This window comes from Hyaloscypha bicolor (genome assembly GCF_002865645.1).
Source record: "Hyaloscypha bicolor E unplaced genomic scaffold K444scaffold_10, whole genome shotgun sequence".
Lineage (NCBI taxonomy): Eukaryota > Fungi > Ascomycota > Leotiomycetes > Helotiales > Hyaloscyphaceae > Hyaloscypha > Hyaloscypha bicolor.
In genome coordinates, this window is record NW_020194512.1 from 1,274,440 (window position 1) to 1,294,032 (window position 19,593).

General features: G+C 39.4%; 6 protein-coding genes across 6 annotated transcripts; 4 read left to right on the forward strand and 2 right to left on the reverse strand.

Annotated features, from left to right (window-relative positions):
- Window positions 1-193: 193 nt before the first annotated feature.
- On the forward strand, window positions 194-1,142 carry K444DRAFT_689458 (uncharacterized protein). Its single transcript, XM_024887739.1, has one exon. The coding sequence runs from the start codon at window positions 250-252 to the stop codon at window positions 685-687; it is 438 nt and encodes a 145-aa protein (XP_024743932.1). The 5' UTR covers window positions 194-249; the 3' UTR covers window positions 688-1,142.
- Window positions 1,143-2,638: 1,496 nt separating this feature from the next.
- On the forward strand, window positions 2,639-3,025 carry K444DRAFT_515747 (uncharacterized protein; the record flags this gene model as incomplete). Its single annotated transcript, XM_024873622.1, has 1 exon — window positions 2,639-3,025. The coding sequence occupies one exon, from the start codon at window positions 2,639-2,641 to the stop codon at window positions 3,023-3,025; it is 387 nt and encodes a 128-aa protein (XP_024743933.1).
- Window positions 3,026-3,897: 872 nt separating this feature from the next.
- K444DRAFT_689480 (uncharacterized protein) lies at window positions 3,898-5,062 on the forward strand (the record flags this gene model as incomplete). Its single annotated transcript, XM_024887740.1, has 4 exons — window positions 3,898-3,954; window positions 4,020-4,172; window positions 4,224-4,286; window positions 4,344-5,062. The coding sequence occupies 4 exons, from the start codon at window positions 3,898-3,900 to the stop codon at window positions 5,019-5,021; spliced, it is 951 nt and encodes a 316-aa protein (XP_024743934.1). The 3' UTR covers window positions 5,022-5,062.
- Window positions 5,063-5,609: 547 nt separating this feature from the next.
- K444DRAFT_623264 (uncharacterized protein) lies at window positions 5,610-6,542 on the reverse strand (the record flags this gene model as incomplete). The annotated part of the gene is made up of 1 exon (XM_024882262.1): window positions 5,610-6,542. One exon carries the CDS (start codon window positions 6,540-6,542, stop codon window positions 5,610-5,612), a length of 933 nt encoding a protein of 310 aa, XP_024743935.1.
- Window positions 6,543-6,814: 272 nt separating this feature from the next.
- Window positions 6,815-7,589, forward strand: K444DRAFT_4543 (uncharacterized protein). The gene has a single exon (XM_024872869.1). The coding sequence runs from the start codon at window positions 6,887-6,889 to the stop codon at window positions 7,358-7,360; it is 474 nt and encodes a 157-aa protein (XP_024743936.1). The 5' UTR covers window positions 6,815-6,886; the 3' UTR covers window positions 7,361-7,589.
- Window positions 7,590-9,337: 1,748 nt separating this feature from the next.
- Window positions 9,338-10,343, reverse strand: K444DRAFT_4540 (uncharacterized protein). Its single transcript, XM_024872868.1, has one exon. The coding sequence runs from the start codon at window positions 9,946-9,948 to the stop codon at window positions 9,403-9,405; it is 546 nt and encodes a 181-aa protein (XP_024743937.1). The 5' UTR covers window positions 9,949-10,343; the 3' UTR covers window positions 9,338-9,402.
- Window positions 10,344-19,593: the final 9,250 nt, after the last annotated feature.

The following is a 19,593-nucleotide window of genomic DNA, read 5'->3' on the forward strand; positions in this document are numbered from 1 at the left end:
GGAGGAATAAAACGTCGTTTCTTTATTTAAGCTCAAGATATTAAGTCTTTACTAGGGGGAACTGGTTAACGGACAATATTTTTCCTACGTACTAATCAGAGGGCTTTAGATCACATGATTTTCAATGGCGTTGAGTTTCACTAAAATGTTTATATTTCTCATTAAATCAAAGTAATATTATATAATACGACCTGGCCATCTTCCTGCTATATGTAATATCAAGCAATAGTCGAGAGGTAGTTGTCAACTATGATATTCTACTATATTATACGAGTAGCCGAACCCCAGAGACGCACTATCTTGTCACCGGACGCTGACGCTAGCAGCCTCGAGTCTGGCGAGAAAGCCACTGACCAGACCCCGTCACCGTGCCCCTCGAGCGTCTGCTATAGTATACCAGTGGCCGTATTCCAGAGCTGTATTATCTTATCGAATAACACTGACGCTAGTAACCTCGAGTCTGGCGAGAAGGCCACCGAGCTAACCTCGTTACTATGCCCCTCAAGTATTTGCTATAACGTACCGGTAGCCGCATTCCAGAGCCGTACTGTCTTGTCACGGGACGCTAACGCTAGTAGCCTCGAGTCTGGCGAGAAGGCTACCGAGATGACTACACTGCTGTGCCCCTTGAGCATTTGCTATAGCACACCAGTAGTTATATCCCAGAGCCGTACTGTCTTATCGTGAGACGCTAATACTAGTAGCCTCGAGTCCGGCGAGAAGGCCACCCAACAAACCAGGCCGCTATGCCCCTCGAGTGTTTACTACAGCGCACCGGTGGCTGCACCCCAGAGTCGCACTGTCTTGTCTTGGGACGCTAATACTAGTAGCCTCGAGTCCAGCGAGAAGGCTACTGACCAGACTATACCGCTATACCCCTCGAGCGTCCGCTATAGTGCACCGGTAGCCGTATCCCAGAGCCGCACCGTTTTGTCTTGGGACGCTGACGCTAGTAGCCTCGAGTCCGGCGAGAAGACTACTGACCAGACCCCACCGCTGTGCCCCTCGAGCGTCCGCTGCAGCATACCGGTAGCCGTATCCCAGAGCCGTACCGTTTTGTCACGGGACGCTAATGCTAGTAGTCTCGAGTCTGGCGAGAAGGCTACCCAGCAGACCCCACGGCTGTGCCCCTCAAGCGTCTGCTATAATATGCCTAGCCGCTTCGCATAATTCAAGATAGCCTATAAAAGTTCGTCGAGTCAATATTTCCATTCGCGTTTCAGCCTCCGGAACGCATTCTCCTTCCCTTCGCCATAGATAACCGGCATTGAGATATCGAAGATACCTAGCAGGGAATAAGCAAGGTCTTCTTTACGCTTAGTATCTCGATTTCGTACCCATAATACTCGCTCGTCGAAGCTAAAATCAGAAAGAGGGCTACTACTTCGAAGAACGGAAACCGGAATCCCCGTTATTTTGTAAAGCTATTACTCTAATAATTTCTTATCACCAAGTCGTTTCCCATTCGGGCAGAAAAATTTAACTAATGGCGGGGCAATAAGCTCTTAAAGTATCCAACCACGAGTAAACCACCGACTATTCCGAAAAGGTGCTTCCCATGGCTCAGGAGATAGGCCAGTTCAATCATTCGTTAAAACATTTGTCAGATATACGTAGCACCTTGCCGCATTGCAATACTAGCGGAACATGGAGTTAATGGCCTCCGAAAGCTCAGTACTATTCGTTTTATTAATACAGCAAGTGTCCACCCAGAAATATTATAGGCCATTGCGAGCAGCTTACTCTCCGCAGAAATAAAGCTTTTTGTATCCGTCTTTCGTCTTCCCAGAGCCACCCATCAGGTCCCCAAAGTCGACCTCTTCGCCATCTTCTCCCCAGGTGTGTGAGAGTATCACATAAGGCGCTATGGGGTAGGTAATATCTTTCGTAAGGCTAATTTCGCCCGTTTCTTCCAGCTTTAAAAGCCGCATCTGAGCCTGAGCATTAATCGGTTTGTACGTATGGAATTCAATATAGCAAGAGCCGTAGTTGGGGGTGTTTAGTTAAGGAGCTATATGATCCAGCAAGGAATTGCAAGTTGGTGGAGACTCGTCTGGTTTGAAGAGGTTAATAAAAAGTTTAAGGCTAAGGCTTGGGCTGCATGCCATTGATAAGCTAATTCTAAGAATACTGTAGATCCGTTACGTGACATGAAGGCGGGTGCCCTCAATGCGAATTGGGAAGGCTGGACTTGAGATCGTCATCATCTGCACGCAGCAAAGCGTTATGACGGCCGCAACCGGGACCTGGCGAAAGTCATTCTCGAAAGGATTAGATACTCTCCAGAGAACACTTATACTGCTCTGTGCGAACTAAGTAGAGTTCCTGCGACAACGTTTTGGCATCGCGATCATGGACAAATATCAATTCCAGAGCGGGCAACCATGCAGCAACGCCTTAGCCCACAAGAAGAGAAAGCCCTAGTAAGTTATCTTCTTCGAATGTCAGCTAACGGGTATCAAATTCCAGTCAAATTTGCAAGGAGTCTAGTACATGTTATCATGCTACTGAGCTTCACCGTTCCTCCATTCTCCAGATTCCCGCGACTAATCGCAACGATATCAAACCTCCTGGAAAGAATTGGCCACAGGCCTTCTGTAAACGCCACCCAGAGCTTAAAGCTATGCAAGTGAAAGCAATGGATTGGGATAGGCATAATCGTCATATATATAATAAAGTTATCGACTCGTTCGCCGTCATTGGAAAGGAGCTGGCGAGCCCTGTAGTTCTCGCCGAAAATACATATAGTGTGGATGAGGCGGGTATTCTTTCCAGTGTCCTCAACTCACTCAAGGTCCTCGCAGGCAGGCATGAGTTGAAGACACATAGAGGGGCATGTGTAGAACGAACCTTGATCACTTCAATAGAGTGTATCTCTGCAGATAGTCGGCATCTCAAACCTTTGATCATTTGGCCTGCTACCACCCACAGGAGCACTTGGACAACTCATCCTACCCGGGGATGGCATTATGGTCACTGCGGCAGTGGATATACAGATACAATGATCAGTCTGCACTGGATTTGACACGTTTCGCTTTTAGGAACACCGCGTTATTCTGCTCGCGTGCTGCTGGGTAACGCATCTATCGTTTGCCAAACGATCACTCAATATTTATACAAGAAGAGACCTTTCTGGTTCACGTCTCTATGCAGCTTCCCAGCCGTCTAGCTGCCTTGACTCGCTCCCAATATTCCGCCATAGCTCGGCGATCCCGCTGCAGCTAGGCCTCTCTCTGCCAACGTTCCTCTTCTTCTCGTGCCCTGCGTTCCTGAGTTCCGTGGAGAGACTAGTGGATACTGCGGAATGCCTTGCATGTGAGGCTAAGGCAAGCTGAGGTGATGGGAGACAACTATTTGAAGAGCTCGAGGTGGAGGTCAGCCGGTATGCCCATGAGTTGCATCTTCACATCGCTTTCTCGACACCTTGGAAAGAGGCGTTAGACAGGCTTAGGAGACAGGGGCTCACGAACTCACCTTTGTCAGATTTTGCTTCAGCAGTCAACGCTTGACTAATAACCTCGTTCGCAATGTCGTTCATCTCGAGCGAGGAAGCCATCGTTGAGATTGCTGCGTTGTGTTGCTTTCTTTGTTAGGTTTCGGATCAGGCCTGTCGAAGGCAAGGGAAGGAAAAGTTAGCACAATCACTTCCTGAAGTGAATTTCCATGTTGACTGGAATAATGCCTTACAACGTTTAGCAGTTTTAAATCTTCAAGTTTACGTTCATGATTCTCGCTCGGCTCTTGCCAAGAGCACGTCATGATGGCATTCACTTTATATGATCGAGCGTCATCCTGGAAACTTCTTCCCAAGCAACAACATCATCGGTCATTGAACGCTGTGCCTTCATATTGACACTCAAGAACTGGCAACCCAATACACAAGGCTGAAGTCACGAAATGACGTTCTCCTTAAGCAGCGAGGAAGTGCTTTCAGATTCAGCATACGAGCCAGCTGTAAGTCGATCTATCACTTTCAAAAATAAAGATTGGTGACGCGAAATTCTAACTATGATATACAGACATCTCATCCATCTACTCCGCTGGGATTCCTAGAGCAGAGTGCTTTGGTACTTGTAGCTGGCGGCGAGAAGACGAAGAAGAAAAGAAGAGAAACCGGTCTGCCGTTGCCATTTCTCAGATTTCCGAGCGGAAGAGTTGATGAAGATGTCGAGGTATAATTCCCCCCTTCCTAAGAACGTGGACGTGCTCTTAATAGTATACAGAAAATCGGAGACGATGTCAACCAGCTACTACATCTTGGAGGGACGATCAGAAATCAAGTCGAGGTAAGCACTCGCTCGATCATCTCAACAGCAAACCCACACCGAGATCTACTTCTCCAGGAACTGAAACGAGACGCTCATCCCGAACAAGAGTCATGGCAACCTTCAACTTCGGCCCCCGAATCCAGCACAAACTCATCGAATCACCACTACTTACTTGCCGACGCTCTCACAAACAGCACCAGCTTCTCTTTCGTTTCAATGCCGTTAAGACCTAAGAACGACACAGCAGAATCCACGTCCCAACGCGTTCAAACCCCTCAGCTCCCGGAAGACAGCCAACTCCCCAACCTCCACGCCCTCAAAATCTCCCTAACCCAAATCCGCAACCACCTCTCCACCCTCGAATCCGCCATCTCAGTAAACATCTCCGCCCAACTCCCTACCCTAGCCAGATCCACTGACCCTCAACCTGCAGTTGCAGATGATTTCTCGTTACCGAGTTTTAAGGTGGAGAAGAAGAACCCGCAGAGTGCGGGTGCTGTGTTGGGGACCGTGAAGGTTGCTTGTACTGTTGAGAGGGGGTTGGAGGCGCTGGTTGGGGCGTTGGAGCTTGTTTCTGAGAAAGAAGCGGGTGGAGAGGTAAATAGAGAGGGGGAGGAGAGGTTGAAAGAGGAAGGGGAGAAAGGATTGATGAGGGCGTGTTTGGCGAAGCCTGAGGAAGTGGCGCTGGAGATGCAGAGGGCTATTGTGGGGATGAGGAGGGTGTTGAAGGCGAACGGTCGGAAGGGTAAATGAATTTCAGAGGTGAAAGGTGTTGGCATTTAGAGTGGTAATCTTACTTTCTTGGAGCATGGATGTCTGATACTTGTGAGGGATCTGCACTTGGAGTCTTGAGTCTGGAGATAGGGTTAGTGGAGATTAGGTCTCGACTGAACTTCCAGTTTGCTTGCATTAACTTGGGATTAGATTGAGTACTTGAATCCAAGTATTTGTCTAGAAATACCCTCATTACTGTGATTGCACCCCTGCACGTGTGTTATTTTACCTGAAGTTCTCACAATTAGTCATATGCACGAAGTAGGAAGCAAATACGTAGTTCAGTACAATTTTGGTGGTAAAGCGGGAATGTTATTTATTAATGAAGTGAAGATTGGAAATCTGGTTGAAGGCAAGATTAGGCTCGCTTGAGCGGCTTCAGTGATCGATGTTCCAGTATCGGTGGGAGAATGAGTGGGTGTGTGCCTCAGCGAGCGAAGCCGGGCAACTTACTCATTGCAGAACGCGGTCGCCCTCTTCACGGAGGGACTCATTATCAGTATCGGAGTCCAAGTCGGAGAAATATTCAGCACAATCATCCTCCCATTGATATCTAGACCGCCACCCCTAACTTTCAGACATGCATCGAATCCATGTCTTGAAGCGTCTAAAACGGTCAAGCCCAGCATTGTCCCAAGCAGCGGTGCCCAAGTGGGCTTTGTGTTTTGGGTAAACAGAATCCCAGTGGAAGGAGGGCATTGTTTTGACTGTCCACTCGCCCTTGCACCCGTCTTCTTTGTCCGGACAATGAGAATCACAGCCATCATAATCGTCCTCGAGAAATGGGACACAGCAGTCCTTGTGGAAGGCATGACCACAGGGAAGTTTTCGAGCGGACTCCACATTGAGAGGCTCCTCACACACTCCACACATACCGTTCTTCGCAACCTCGTCGGCATTGACGAGACGGAAGATTCCTGTGCTATCCCAGTCAACGTAAGACTTGTTCCAATCGATACCCCAGAGATGGTCAGGGAGTTCTTTCACAAACAAGCGCTCACTCATCGGCGTTCCTTTTCGTTCTTCTTTGGCCCTGTAGGCTGCAAAATCCTTGAGCCATTCTTCTCGTCTCTCCTCTGGTGTCATATCCCACTCCCGCGCCCTTCCACGCGCCTCTCTTTCTTTCTTGAGTCCCGTGAAAGCTATAACAGTTTCATCCCTAGCCTGCATAGACTCCAGATGAAGTCTCCGCCACAGCAGTCTGCTCTCTTGAAGAACAGATTCGGGCAATGGTGCTGTGGACGCTGCTTCTGGGCTTTCCTTGCAGTGTTTGCATAAATTGGTGCCGTCATAGTAGACTGTCGTGGTTCTTCTCTTGCAAGTCGACCCATTCTGTCGAGCCAACAAGGGGGGCTCCCAATAGATATCGGGAGATGGAATGTGCGTAGGATATAATTGGGAAAGGTATGCCTTGCATTGTCTTCGATGGGCGGTGGAAAGCTCTTCCACGTGGCCACACTCGTGGTAGAACTGAACGCGTGACGTGCAGTGGGTCAGCATTGTGAATTACTGAGTAATCAAGCTTCCGAGTTTGAGTCGAGGTTTGGAGGTTTTGCAATTGTAGCGTTGTGAAGTGTTTGAGTGAAGGTTTAATGAATAATTCTTTAACCTAGCAAGTCTATCTATTTGACATTCATGGAATTTCTCTGTTCTGTCGAGGATACCTGTCTTAATGCTGAGTTCATTGTTTGCTTACGATAAGTATTTTACTGCCATTACTAAGAATAGAAATATTTCCGGGCGATAAAGAATTTGTTTATACTATTCGTCTGCTTTGTTACTTGAATTGTGTTAATAAATGTTAGGTCTTGCTTTACGCATTCTTACGACGCGGATCGAGAAACATGAAAAGACTCTATAATTCGTTGGACAACAGTCACATTCTTTCGTCGTGTGTTTTATTCGAGCTGGAGTTTCTGTTCCGCATTCTGATGGGACCTAGTGCCGCTTTCCGTGTTCTGCCAGAGACACCCATGGGCCATGACAATAAGTTTTTCATCAGTTACTTGAAGATCCATCAATTCTCTCACAATCACGGAAAGCTCAAGTGCCCTAGGTACTACCTCCATTCCTTGGGAAGCTGCTTTTGCTATAACCATATTTTATATTTATTCTTCAGTTTTCGACTACGGATTGCGAAGACATCCTCCGGCAACAGGCTGCTTCACGCGATGTGTACTTCGTTGGCGAGTCATTTACTCATTAGAGACACAGTTATCGTCTCCAGGAAGAGGCTCATCATCAGAATCGGATTCCAAGTCAGAGAGAGACATATTAAGCTCCTCCCCATTTCATCCGTGGGTGTAGCGGATCCATGACTTGCATCGTCTGTAGCGCCTTTCCCCCTACAGCGAGTGTTGAGAGATGGTACCCCTGAATTTCATTAAGCGAGGGTTGCTCAGGGGTTGCCTGTGGCTAGCGCTAGCGCGTGAGTGCCCTGAGCTTTAAAAACTTCTCAACCTCGGCAGTGGACGCGTCTCACAACATCATGCAGCACAACATTCCAGCATTCGATAGTGCTATATGTATTCAATCGACTCGCCAATGAGAGTGAGGGTTCCAACTTCTGTTGATATTGGCGGGAAAGGAACTTGCAACAACTTGATGATCAATAACAGATTCGAGCTGATCGTCTCTGATCGCAGCGCGACCTCCAGTCTCCGACTCTCCTATCAACAAGAAGCTCTAGCATTTGCTCCGAACGGGTCTGCCATTCTTAACCAAGTTTTGAGAGCCACAGGAAAATATAGCGATGTTGTGATGGCGATATCTCCAAATGGCGAGCGCGATAGGTCTTGCAATTGATGGTTGTATGGCTGCAATCGCGTTGGCCGTGTTGACTATTGGGCATGGATCGTGCTTTGCTCTTCCAGGAGATTTGTTTCAACATCTTCTGCAAGCCATTACTAATTATCCAAGGCAGGTCTAGGATCAATGTTCCTGCTCAAAGGGGACGCAACCACCTCCGAAATGGCTTCCCAGACCTGTCCAGATAGAACGATCCCTCATGTCTCAACCTCAGGAACTGAATGACTTACATCGGCTCATCTCTGCCTATGAGATTTACGCCGATGTATAATAATACAAGATAGGTGTGCTAAGCCCAGGGATGTTGTTACAAGCCCTTTGCCTTGGAATACAGCTTGCTCTGGATACTTGCCTTTGGCATTTATGGAAAGTTCCAAGCCATTCAGACTCCTAGATACCTTGTTCTATGCATAGAGAGAGCAAGAGCCACGCAAAGACAGAGGTTCTAGGCGGCTGAACACTTCAAGATTGCTGGTTGGTTTGAGGCTGGCTCAATCAGACCAAGGGAGTATATTCATTTCCTATTCGCCCTCAGATTCGCTTTTTGGTGCCTCCCTTTGCTTTTGCCCTGAGCATACCAACGTTGTCTCATCTTGGCGGCCGTTTTGCTTTTCGCCGAGTCTTCTTTCTTATACTTGTCGTCCTTCAGATTGACAGACAGGGCACCGTGAGCCTCCCAGGTTGAATGGGAGGAAAGAGCCATCGATACTCACTTCATGCGGAATGGTGACGCCGATCTTGTGAAGGACACAATCACCCATGTTGAAGTCCGGATCCTGTTGGTTCCTTTACATATCTTCATGTGCTGCCTCTGCGATCAAGAAGATAGTTTTATTATAGATTGTTCGTGCATTAACATCGAGCGCGAAAAGAGGACCAGTTGGTACCCGATCACCAAGCGCCACGAGCACCAGATATGATATCTGTCCTTCGGCCTCTATAAGTGCGAGATACGCGATGGATCCATAGTTAACGCGCATGGGCCCACAACTAACGTAGTCTGCGAAGGCGAGGAATGATTTTCCCTCAATGGCTGATGACACCACAGCTTGATACGGAGCACGCCTGTTTCCATTGGACTAGCACAAAGCGGACTCGTAACTGTTCACAAATACCTGTCCAATGGCGTGGATTTGGGTTGCTGAAAACTGCCCCGATCTAAAAGATTCCGCGATACGTACAGCTAGGTGCCCGTCTCCCTTCGAGAAGAGAATTAAAGAGATTATCGGAAAGTATTGTTCACCAAGCCGGTACAGGGAGCCAAGCTTTAGAATTAGTCTACAGCGACTAGTGGATTTTGCAGCAAGTCTCACAGTTCCGGCTGAGATTGTTGGCGGTGCGTACGGAACCACCGTAGGCGACCCCAAATTAAGAGCTACAAGATGTCGTGTGCTCGCAGACTCGAATAAGCAGTTAGAGTAGGCTTTGGCAGTGTCAAGGAATAGGGTTGTTGCTTTGGGTGGAAACATCAGCCATCGAATGTGTCCGCTAGAAATTGCCGCCTCGCACCATCTCGACCATGCTTCCTCTATAGTTTCATCCGGCAGAGGAGTTATTTGAACCCCAGAGGCAGCCATGGCGCCATATAACTCGTCAACGGGAATTGATGAATGCGTCTCGCAGCGCTCACCATCACGCCGGTGGGTTCGTAACAAGGGATTCGCATGGCGGCCATGCAAACAAATAAGGTGTAGAGCCGATCGACCTCTGGAGAACGTACAAGTTTATTCAACCTCCACCACTCACACATGGGTGGAATGGCCCCAAACAAGATCTCCTCGCAGGTGAGAGGTATCGAATTAGCCCCAATCCAAACGATTGTACGAGCGAATTTGAATTCTTGCAAAGTCCATACGCGAGTGCACCAGTCTGACTTGGCGAAGCGGGCGAGGGGTTCCATCGCTCTCACGATTCTCGTGTATCTTTCACCGTCTCTCCAGGGTCGACATCGCTCATCATAAAACGGAATACCGAGTCTATACAGCTCCAGAGCTTCTTCCACTTCCGATGTCGCTTCGTCGAGTTTATCTTGAGTGAGGCCAAGCTCACAAGCATGTATGATCAAGACTTCGTCCGCATTTCGATAGGCATCTGCCATGAGAGGGATTTGCTCGAACTTGTCGCTCTCATTATCTTGAAGGATGCAGAAGTTGTCCACCCAGCAATAATTCACTGCTGGGAACCTCACAGACAAGGCTTTTCCTCACTGCTCGGCCGCCTAGAGAGGAATCAAAATGAGCCCGATCGACAGACACCTTTTCGGCCCAAACATGGGAGATGCGATGTAGGGCGGAGAAGATCCGATTTCGAATGAGTGGAGAGTCAAGTCAACGAGGCTGAGGAGACGAGAGCTCTTCGTCAGATGTGCATCATCTTGGGCTTGGGTTGAGACTGCAGGGGCTGATCCCAGCCAGGAGTAGAAGTCCCCGATCTTAAGTGGAGGTAGGCGATTCACCACTGGCCTTGCGCAATAGATCATCTTGAACGTTGAAATGTAGTTTCAATTTGTGTCGTGAGGCTAGGGTTTGATAAATTACAAATCGGGCACCCACACCGCAGCGGACGAAGCGGGCGCACAAGGGGGAGGATCGGGGACACGCGCCTCCGGTTAGTCGTGATACACCGAAATCCGGGCCGAAAATCAATGTTTTTTATATTAACTTCGATAACAGTTACAATTAAGATTTTGCAATTTTATCGACGGTAATCCTATAGACTGAGCATTAATTGATGTTATCTTTTCGGGAACCTAGTGTGCTGGCGTTAAAGAGCAATCGGGGATTTGATTTTGAGGCGCGCGGGGAATCGGACCCTCTGATGCCTCGGCGTCTTAAGGCGGGACCGGGAGTACTGAGGCCATTAGCGGGCTAGCGGACAAATCCGAGAAGCGAAAAGTGATTTTCTGATTTTCTGATTTTCTGATTTTCGCGCCCACCCCCCCATTATTATTATCATTTCAGATATGAAAGATAATTGAATTATGATTAGGATGATTCAGACCTTTCGGAGCGAGGCATAGACGTTTTGGGAAATATGGTTTCGGAGCTGGCGGATATTCTATATCTTTCGCTCATATTTCTATCTATATTCCAGTCTTCCGTTATCCCTTCCTCCAATATCGTCTCCTCCCATTCCTATGATCTCCTCTTCCCCTGCTTCCTCTATATCTATTAAGCTCATTATATCCATCATGCCTCCTATATCTCTCATTCCCTCTACCTCTATATAGAGCATTAGGTACCCTAAACGGAATGCCTGGTGCGTTCGATTCCCCCCCAATCCTCATCAGCTCTTATTCCGCATATATGACATGAAAAAAAAAAATCACTCCACACCCCTTCTATAACTATATAGTATTTAAAAGGGCCCCTCGGTCTCTTCTTATTACTATAAGTAGTATAAGCTTAAGAGAATTCGGTTCTATAAGTATATACTAAGCTTGCCTCTAGATTTGCCTTGCCTTTCTCTAATCCCTTTAGCTCCCTGCCCTAGTATAGCTTTATCTCTCTAACTTTAGCCTTATTATTAATTCACTTTATTACTTTAGTAGTATTATTGGGTAGTATAAGGAGATTAAAGTATTATTATAGAGGAGGAGGAGAAGATTATATATAAGGAGGAAATCGAGGAGTAAAGGGGTTTATTAGTTAAATATATTAACGGGAGAGAATATTATAGACTAAGTCTGGATTATTAGAGGATATATTATAAATATTATCTTTCTGCTTATTTATAGCTTTATTGCCTTTTCTACTGCTTTTGCCTTTACTAGAGCCGCTGCCTAAAGCCATATTTAATATATCTTTAATAAAGGAAAGCTTTAATAATAGTATTATATATCGGAATCGAAGTTGTTTTCGGAAGGAAATTAAGGTTAAGGTTAAGGCTAAGGTTAAAGCTAGTATAGCTATATCTTTATTATTTACCTTTGGGATATAAAGATATATATTTAATATAATTATTTAAATCCGAATAAATTTATAATAAATAATGCCTGAAAATGGAAATATTAGTATTTAATAGCTCTAGGTTAAGTATATTTAAATATTAAAAAAATTATAATTTTAGGTATTATAGTTATAAAGATAAAGATATAAATATTCTTTCTTTTACTAACTTATAAAAGCTAAGGTATACTAATAATAATTAAACTATACTTAACTTATATAGTTAGCTAATTTACTTTACTAATTATAAATAATTCGAGGTAATTTAAATCTTCTTAAATCTCTATATATAGCTTATTATATAAACTTCTATATTTCTATATTTAGTAATACTATAATTATAATTTTTAGATAAGAAGAATTCCCTTATTCTAGTATATATAATTATATTTATTTCTTATTTTTCAAATATATAGTTATTAAATTAGAGAGACTTAAGAATTCTAAATAATACTTTCTCTTAAGAGATATATATCCTTAATAAATAGTAAAAGTAAATATAGAATTATATAATAATATAACTATCCTATACTAGTAACTTTATTTTCTATAAAACTATAACTCTATTCTATCTTTGCTCTAAAACCTCTATTCTTTTTCTATATTTTTTCGACTTTACTATTAATACCAAGAGCTTCTGCCCTCTACTAATACCTTCTCTATTAATACCTTTATTAATATCTTTATTAATACCTCTATTAATACTAAGAGCTAGTATCTAACTACCTTATAACCTTCCTCTCTTCCTCCTTACCCCTTCTTATTCCTTTTCTAAATCCCTTTTCCGAATTCCTTTTCCGAATTCCTCTTTCTTTAATACTTCTTCTATTAATACCAAGAACTAGTATCTGACTGCCTTATAACCTTTTTTTCCTTCTCTAAACTTCTCTAAACCCTTTCTCTAAACCCCTTCTCCTTTAATATTTCTACTAATAATACTAAAAGCTAGTACCTAACTATTACTTCCGGGTTACTTTTATCCAGAACTCCTATACTATAAGTCTTTAACCTACTTATTTCTTAGAAAGCTAAATTTTAGATTCCTCTTTCTTTTCTCTAATATCTTCTTTTTCCCTTTTCTAATACCTTTTATATCTTTGGGCCCTTTGGGAGTACTTTTTCTCGAACTTCCAAAAAAGAGGCTAACTTCTATTTAGATTCCTCCGAACTTTAATACCTCTTCCTCTTCTTTAATACTTATAAAAGCCTTCGGGCTACTACTAAGTACTCCTATTCTTTATTTTAGAATATATACTAACTTATTTTTATAGGAAATAGCCCTTTTTTCTCTAATCTCGACTTCTTTAATATATACTTCTCGCCTTTAGGCTATTTAGATATCTTCCCGTTTGCTTTTACGGAATATATACTAACTTACTTTTTAGTTTCCCTTGCCTTATTTTTCCTTTAATATTACCGTATATATATCTAGTTAGTACTAGTTCTTATAGCCTATAGTTAGGCTTTCTATTTATTAAATATCCGGGTATTTTATTTTATTTTTGCTTTATATATTTTGTTTTATATACTTTATTTTTCTTTTATTATAGGTTAGGACTCAAATAGTATTTACCTTAAGTATTTATACTCTCGGGTATATAAGACTCCTATAGATCTTTCGGGATTATAAACTAGCCTACTTTGGTTCGGGAAAGCTTTCTTAAGAGTATTTCAGGAATTATAGTATTTACTATAACCCTTCCTAAAGATTAATATAGTATAGGTATTTCTGGTCTATTCTCTCTCTATAGAGCAAACCGCTGCCCTAAGTCTATATAAAAGTCCTAATTATTCCTTGAGTTAAAGTATAGGTATTTCTTATTTCTATTAAATTAGGTATAAAGGATAATAGGCGCCTTCGGGCTAGACTATAATACTAGTTAAGTACTAAGACTCCCTATACCTATCTTATAAACTTATAATTTGAGATATATTATATTTAATAGGGCTTCTATATCTAATTGCTTTATACTATAGTAAAATGTCTTAGTATTATAGTTAGGAGAGTTCTGCTTTATAATCTTATTTACTACTTATAGATTTTCTAGCTAATAAGTCTTGGCTAATAGCTAAGAAACTTATTAGCTACTTTATCTAAAGCCTCTAGGAGCGGGAAGTTACCTTAATAAAGACTTAGTATTAAAAATAGGTTTAACTAATTAATTCAAATAAGGAGTTTATAATAAGAATCTTTATATATAAGTAATTTCATATAATAAACTCAAGTCCCTGTCCCTGGTTATACGAGTGAGCTATATAAGAAACTCTTTCTGGCCTATTAGAGTAGTTCTTATTCCTGGTTATATAAGTTATAATATATAATAAACTCAAACTTTTCTTGGATTATCTTTAGAAGAATTAGTAAGCTTTTCTAGATAGACTTATTAAGGCCTTGGTTTTTAAAAGTATTAGTTTAGCCTTCTTACTTTCCTCTTAGGTAATAGTTCGGCTCTCAGAAATCATATATAAATATTAGAATGAATAAGGAGATATACTATATATACTTTCTAGATAGATTAGAATAGAACCTATAGGATTCCCGTAATATTTTTATTAAATCTATAGTACTAGCTAGTAAAGACTTTAATAACCTTAATAAGACTTGAATTATAAGCCCGGTCCTTAGATTTCCCGCTTAACTTGAAAATTGAATAGTCTATAATAGGTTACCTATTATAGAATATATTATACTCTTTTCCCAAAGAGTACCGGATACTAGTAATAGTCCGGAAGCCCTAAAGCCCTTAAGACTCTTTATAAGTTTCAGGCTTTGGGACTTTTCTATAGCTAGCTAATTATATAGAGTTATATAACTATACGGGTCCGGTATTAATATAAAGTAATTAGTAACTTTATATATAGATATAGTATGGTTTTTAGTATAGCTAGTCTAATATATTATATATTCATATATAAATGCCTATAATTTTATTATTATAATATAATATATCCTTAATATATTCTTAATATAAAAATCCTTTTATAACCCTAGACTTTTAGGAGCCTCTTCTATACTAAAGGCAGAATATATAATACTATTTGAATATTAAACTCAAAAGGCAAAGAATTATAAAGGCCCTAATAATTATAAGACTTTATAAACTTAGGTAAATTTGAGTATTATAAAAGCATTAAATTTAGTAGCCTAACTTTTAAATTATATAAGAACTAATTAAAGAGTATTATTTTAAAGTATTAATTATAAATTCCAAGTATATATATATTTATAAGGAAATAAGACCCAAAATAATACTAAGCTAATTACAAGATATAGGAAAAAGTATATTAGATATTAGGTCTATTTTTTCTTAATTACCTTAATCTCGGCAGATATTTATATATAATTTATTAGATCTTATATAATAGGTTTATTTAGGAAAAGTAAGGTTAATTAGCCTAGGAAGTTTAATAATAATAGTTAGACTTCCGTTCGGGGTAATAAGTAGAGTACTAGTAGTAGCCCGGATACCTTGGGTTTTACCTATAAAGCTAAAGATATTATACCCGTTAATTCTCTATATCTAATAAGAAAAAGAAATAGTATATTTATATCTCTAATATACCCATTACTATAGAGTAATACTTATATGGTTTATAAGATTAACTATAGTTCCCTCTACTAGAGGAGAGAATAGTAAAATTAAAGAAGAATCTAATAACCTACTATTATTATTATTATTATTATTATTATTAGAATTAGCTTTGGTAGTACTTTTAGTAATACTTTCCGTATTATCTTATGGCTCCTAGAAGTCGGTAAGTAGAGAAGAATCCTAGTATATATAAGTTAATTAAACCTAAAAACAAAAAAGGGTCTATAGAAGAAATAAAAAGTAGAAGCCAGAATTAAAAAAAAGAATTATATATATATTTTTATTTGCCTACTAGTTTATTAGATCCCTCCTTACTCTTAAAGTCTTATACCTATACTAGCGGGTAATACTCTCCTGGGCTCTCTGGGCCTCCTTAATCTATTATTTAATCTTTTCAAGTTACTATATCTTCTAAATATTTTCTAGTTCTTTATAAGTAACTTTAAGACAAAGATCTTTATATAGAGTTTCTTTCTAAGTATTTTCTAGCTCTTTATAAGCAATTTTAAGACAAATATCTTTATATAAAGTCTTATCCTGGTATAAAATAAGGAAAATTATCCAGATGCCCTTAGGACCCAGATATATACTATAGTAGGAAAGATTAAAGATAGTTTAAATAGAACCTGGTAAGACCGTAAGTTCCTGGGCTCTTTTACTATTAGGACTAGTATAGAATACTAATTTATTCGTATTATTAATAAATTAATAATAGTAGATAGGTCCGCTAATATAAAGAGAGAAGTAAGAGAGTAGTTACTAAGAAACTATATTAGAAAGAATAGAAAAAACTCGATTATTTATTTTAAATCAAAAGCCACTTATTAAAAAATATCTATTAGAATTCGTATAGAGAATCTAGTAAAAGAAATAGAAGAAAACTTACTATTAACTTCTTTAGAAAGTTAGATAGTTCTTTATTTAGCTCTCTAATTCTTTATATTATTAAATATCTACTTATAGAGAACTAGCTATAAAACCACGGTCTATAATTTCATAAGACTAGATCCGGCCATATTTTGATTTATAAGATCTTAAAAGACTTTAGGTAGCCTATTACTGGTATAAGGAGCTATAGCCTGGGTAGCGGCCTGAGTAACTCTCGTATTTATAGCCCGTTAAGCTTATATAGTAGTATAAGTATTACTAGAAGAGTAATTAGGTCGAGTAATATAGCTTATAATAAAAGGGAATACGGAAGGAAGTAGTTATAGGGCCATTAGAGTAGGAGAAGCCTGGGATAGAGTAGAACTAGTACCTGGCGGCTATATAGTAATAGTAACTAGAGGAATAGGTATAGTAGATATTCCTGGAAGAAAAGATACGGGATAAGGATACTAAGAAGAGCTAGGGATTTAAAGTATTTCAGGTATAAAGAGGGAAATAGATACGGACGGAATTCTAGAGCTATAAGGTTCAAGTCTACTAGTATTACTACTCTGGGCAAGTAAAGCAGCGGCTTCTATATTATATTTATTATTAGTAAATTAATAGAACTTATAATATTAGATATTATTATACTAGTATTTGGCCGCAAGATATATAGTATTAGAGCAGGTTTTGAGAAATAATAGTACTATTTTGAGAGATAAGAATTTGAGAATATAGAATATTTATATAGTAGATAAACTTAATAATTCTATTAGTACTACTCTTAAAAGTAAGAAGGGGGTTTCGAAAATAATATATTTAATAATAAATAATACCTATCTTAATATATCTAGTTACTTCGTAACTAGCTCATTTAACTACCCTATATTATTAGAAGTATTACTAATAAAGGGCTATTCCTGGATAAAGTCCTGGACTATTAGAAACTATACGGGTATCTTTCTGGCCTATATATTATTTATATATTTTATATTTATTAGGATAACTTACTTAAGAATTCCATTCTATATAATAGTAATATTATATTTACTAGTTAGCTTCTCGGACTCTCTTAATATTAGTAGCTGCCCTGAGGCTATATATATCCGGACTATATATTGGAGCTAGTAGTAAGCTTAAATATATAGTTAGTTACTATTTCTATTAGTATCTCCTATATAAATATTGGCTATATTTATACTATAAGATATAAGCTTCTAATAGTATTACTCTAGTATTTCTCTCGGCAGAAACTCGTTAATATCTATATTAGTATATAAGTAAACTATTCGTATAGAGCTATATAAGGTTATATTACTTATCCCAAACTAAGTAATTATTAAGGATTATATTATAAAGCTCTATATCTATAGGGCGACCCTAGTACTATACCTTGCCTGGGGGCCTTATATATAGTCTAAATAGCTTACCGGCTACTATATTAGGCCTAGATCTGTCTTTTCTAATCTTATAGATATTCTATAAGTCTATAAACCTATATATCTTATTTTGGATTCGCTATATATAAAGTACTAGTAGAGTAATCCGATCCTATAGGTATTAGTAATTATAATCCCCGGTATAGGCTAGTTCCTAAAAGTAGTTCTATATATACTAATTAGAATTAGTTATATAATCCGGTACTATAATACTAGACCTAATAGCCTTAATAAAAAGCGGTATAATTATTGGTATCTAATACTTTCTTCTAATAATAGAAAGAATAAGGGGCAGATATAGGGAAACGGAATTACTTATATACTACTAGTATAGCTAGCTCTTCTAAAGCTCCTGCTACCAGGATTTAACCTACTAATTCTCGGTACTTTTCCTAGAAATAAAGTAGTTCTCTATATATATAACTAATGGATTGGCTATTTACGAGAATATAAAATATACTTCGGTAATAAGGGAGAGTTTAGAGCCTCGATTAGCCCTAAAGAAGTAAGGATAGTAGCCTATTTGAGTATAAATCTAAAGATATTATTATATAACCAAATAGATAGTCTAATTAGAGATTCTAATATATACCTAGATAATATTATGTAAATAAGTATTAATATAAGTATATATCTCGATCCCAAATAGTAATAGTTTATTATATCTATTAATTAACTAAATCTAGTCTGGCCCAGGTATAATATATTCTCCCTTCTTAGACTATATCTATTATATTCGTAGTATAATTGCCTTGGGATCCAGGAATTATAATATTATATATAAGCTCTCCTTATAGATAATAAAATATATTAGTAAATAAGGCTCTAATCTTCTAAGCTAGGGCAAAATAGTAAAGTATAGAAAGACTAACCGGGTTACTAGTAAACCTTATTAACGGAAGTATATATATAAATACCGCCGTCTATAACCTGTAACCCGCCTATTATTTAGCTTATTCTATAGTATTATAAATAGTTACTCGTCCGCCGCTTGCCTGTCTATTATAGTTATATGGCAAATAAGACTAAGCTTCTTATATATACGGACGACTCTAGTAATTAAAGCTATATAACTATAATCCTCAAGATCCTTAAGTATTTCCTTATCTATATCTTCCAGATAATATAGGATTATAATCTATATATAAAGAAAAGGTATATTTACTATTTAAGTATATATTTGGATATTTTATTCTTATAGTTACTATTAGACCGTATATGAATTAACTGAGATTCTATATAAATCTTTTAATCTATTTGCAATTTCTTCTTAATTAATATTTATATGAGCCTATTTAGTAATAGCTTCGTAATATGGTAATAGATTTATTAAAAGTTATAGTATTATTTTAATAAAATCTACTAAGTTATTTTAATAGGGGTTAAGTTCAGGGTATACTTTACTATTATAATATACTTTCTAGTAATATAAGTACTAAAAAACTCGAGTAATATTACTCCTATATAATTTTGTTAATTAATTGCCAAAAAAAAGTAATTAGCCGGCTTCTTAGTTATTTTAATAGTTTAATTTTCTTATTTCTAACCTCGGGAATATTAAGGAAGTCATTAGACCCTGTTAATAGCGTTATCCTAGAAGGGCTTATAGCCTGTAATCACCTGACCATAGTAATTTGTAATAAATACTCAATTTTATATTATACTACCCGGCCTAATTTTGGCACGATTTCACACGGTAGTATGGGCTCTCACTTCGTTAATTAGACAAGCAAGCAGCCTTACTATTATTGCGTTATCCAAGCCGAAAGTCACGTGTGGGTGCTATACCCCTAATTAGGAATTCTGCCTTGGGGAGGAGGGGGGGGGGGGGGCGGGGCGCCAGTGCGAAAATCAGAAAATCAGAAAATCACTTTTCGCTTCTCGGATTTGTCCG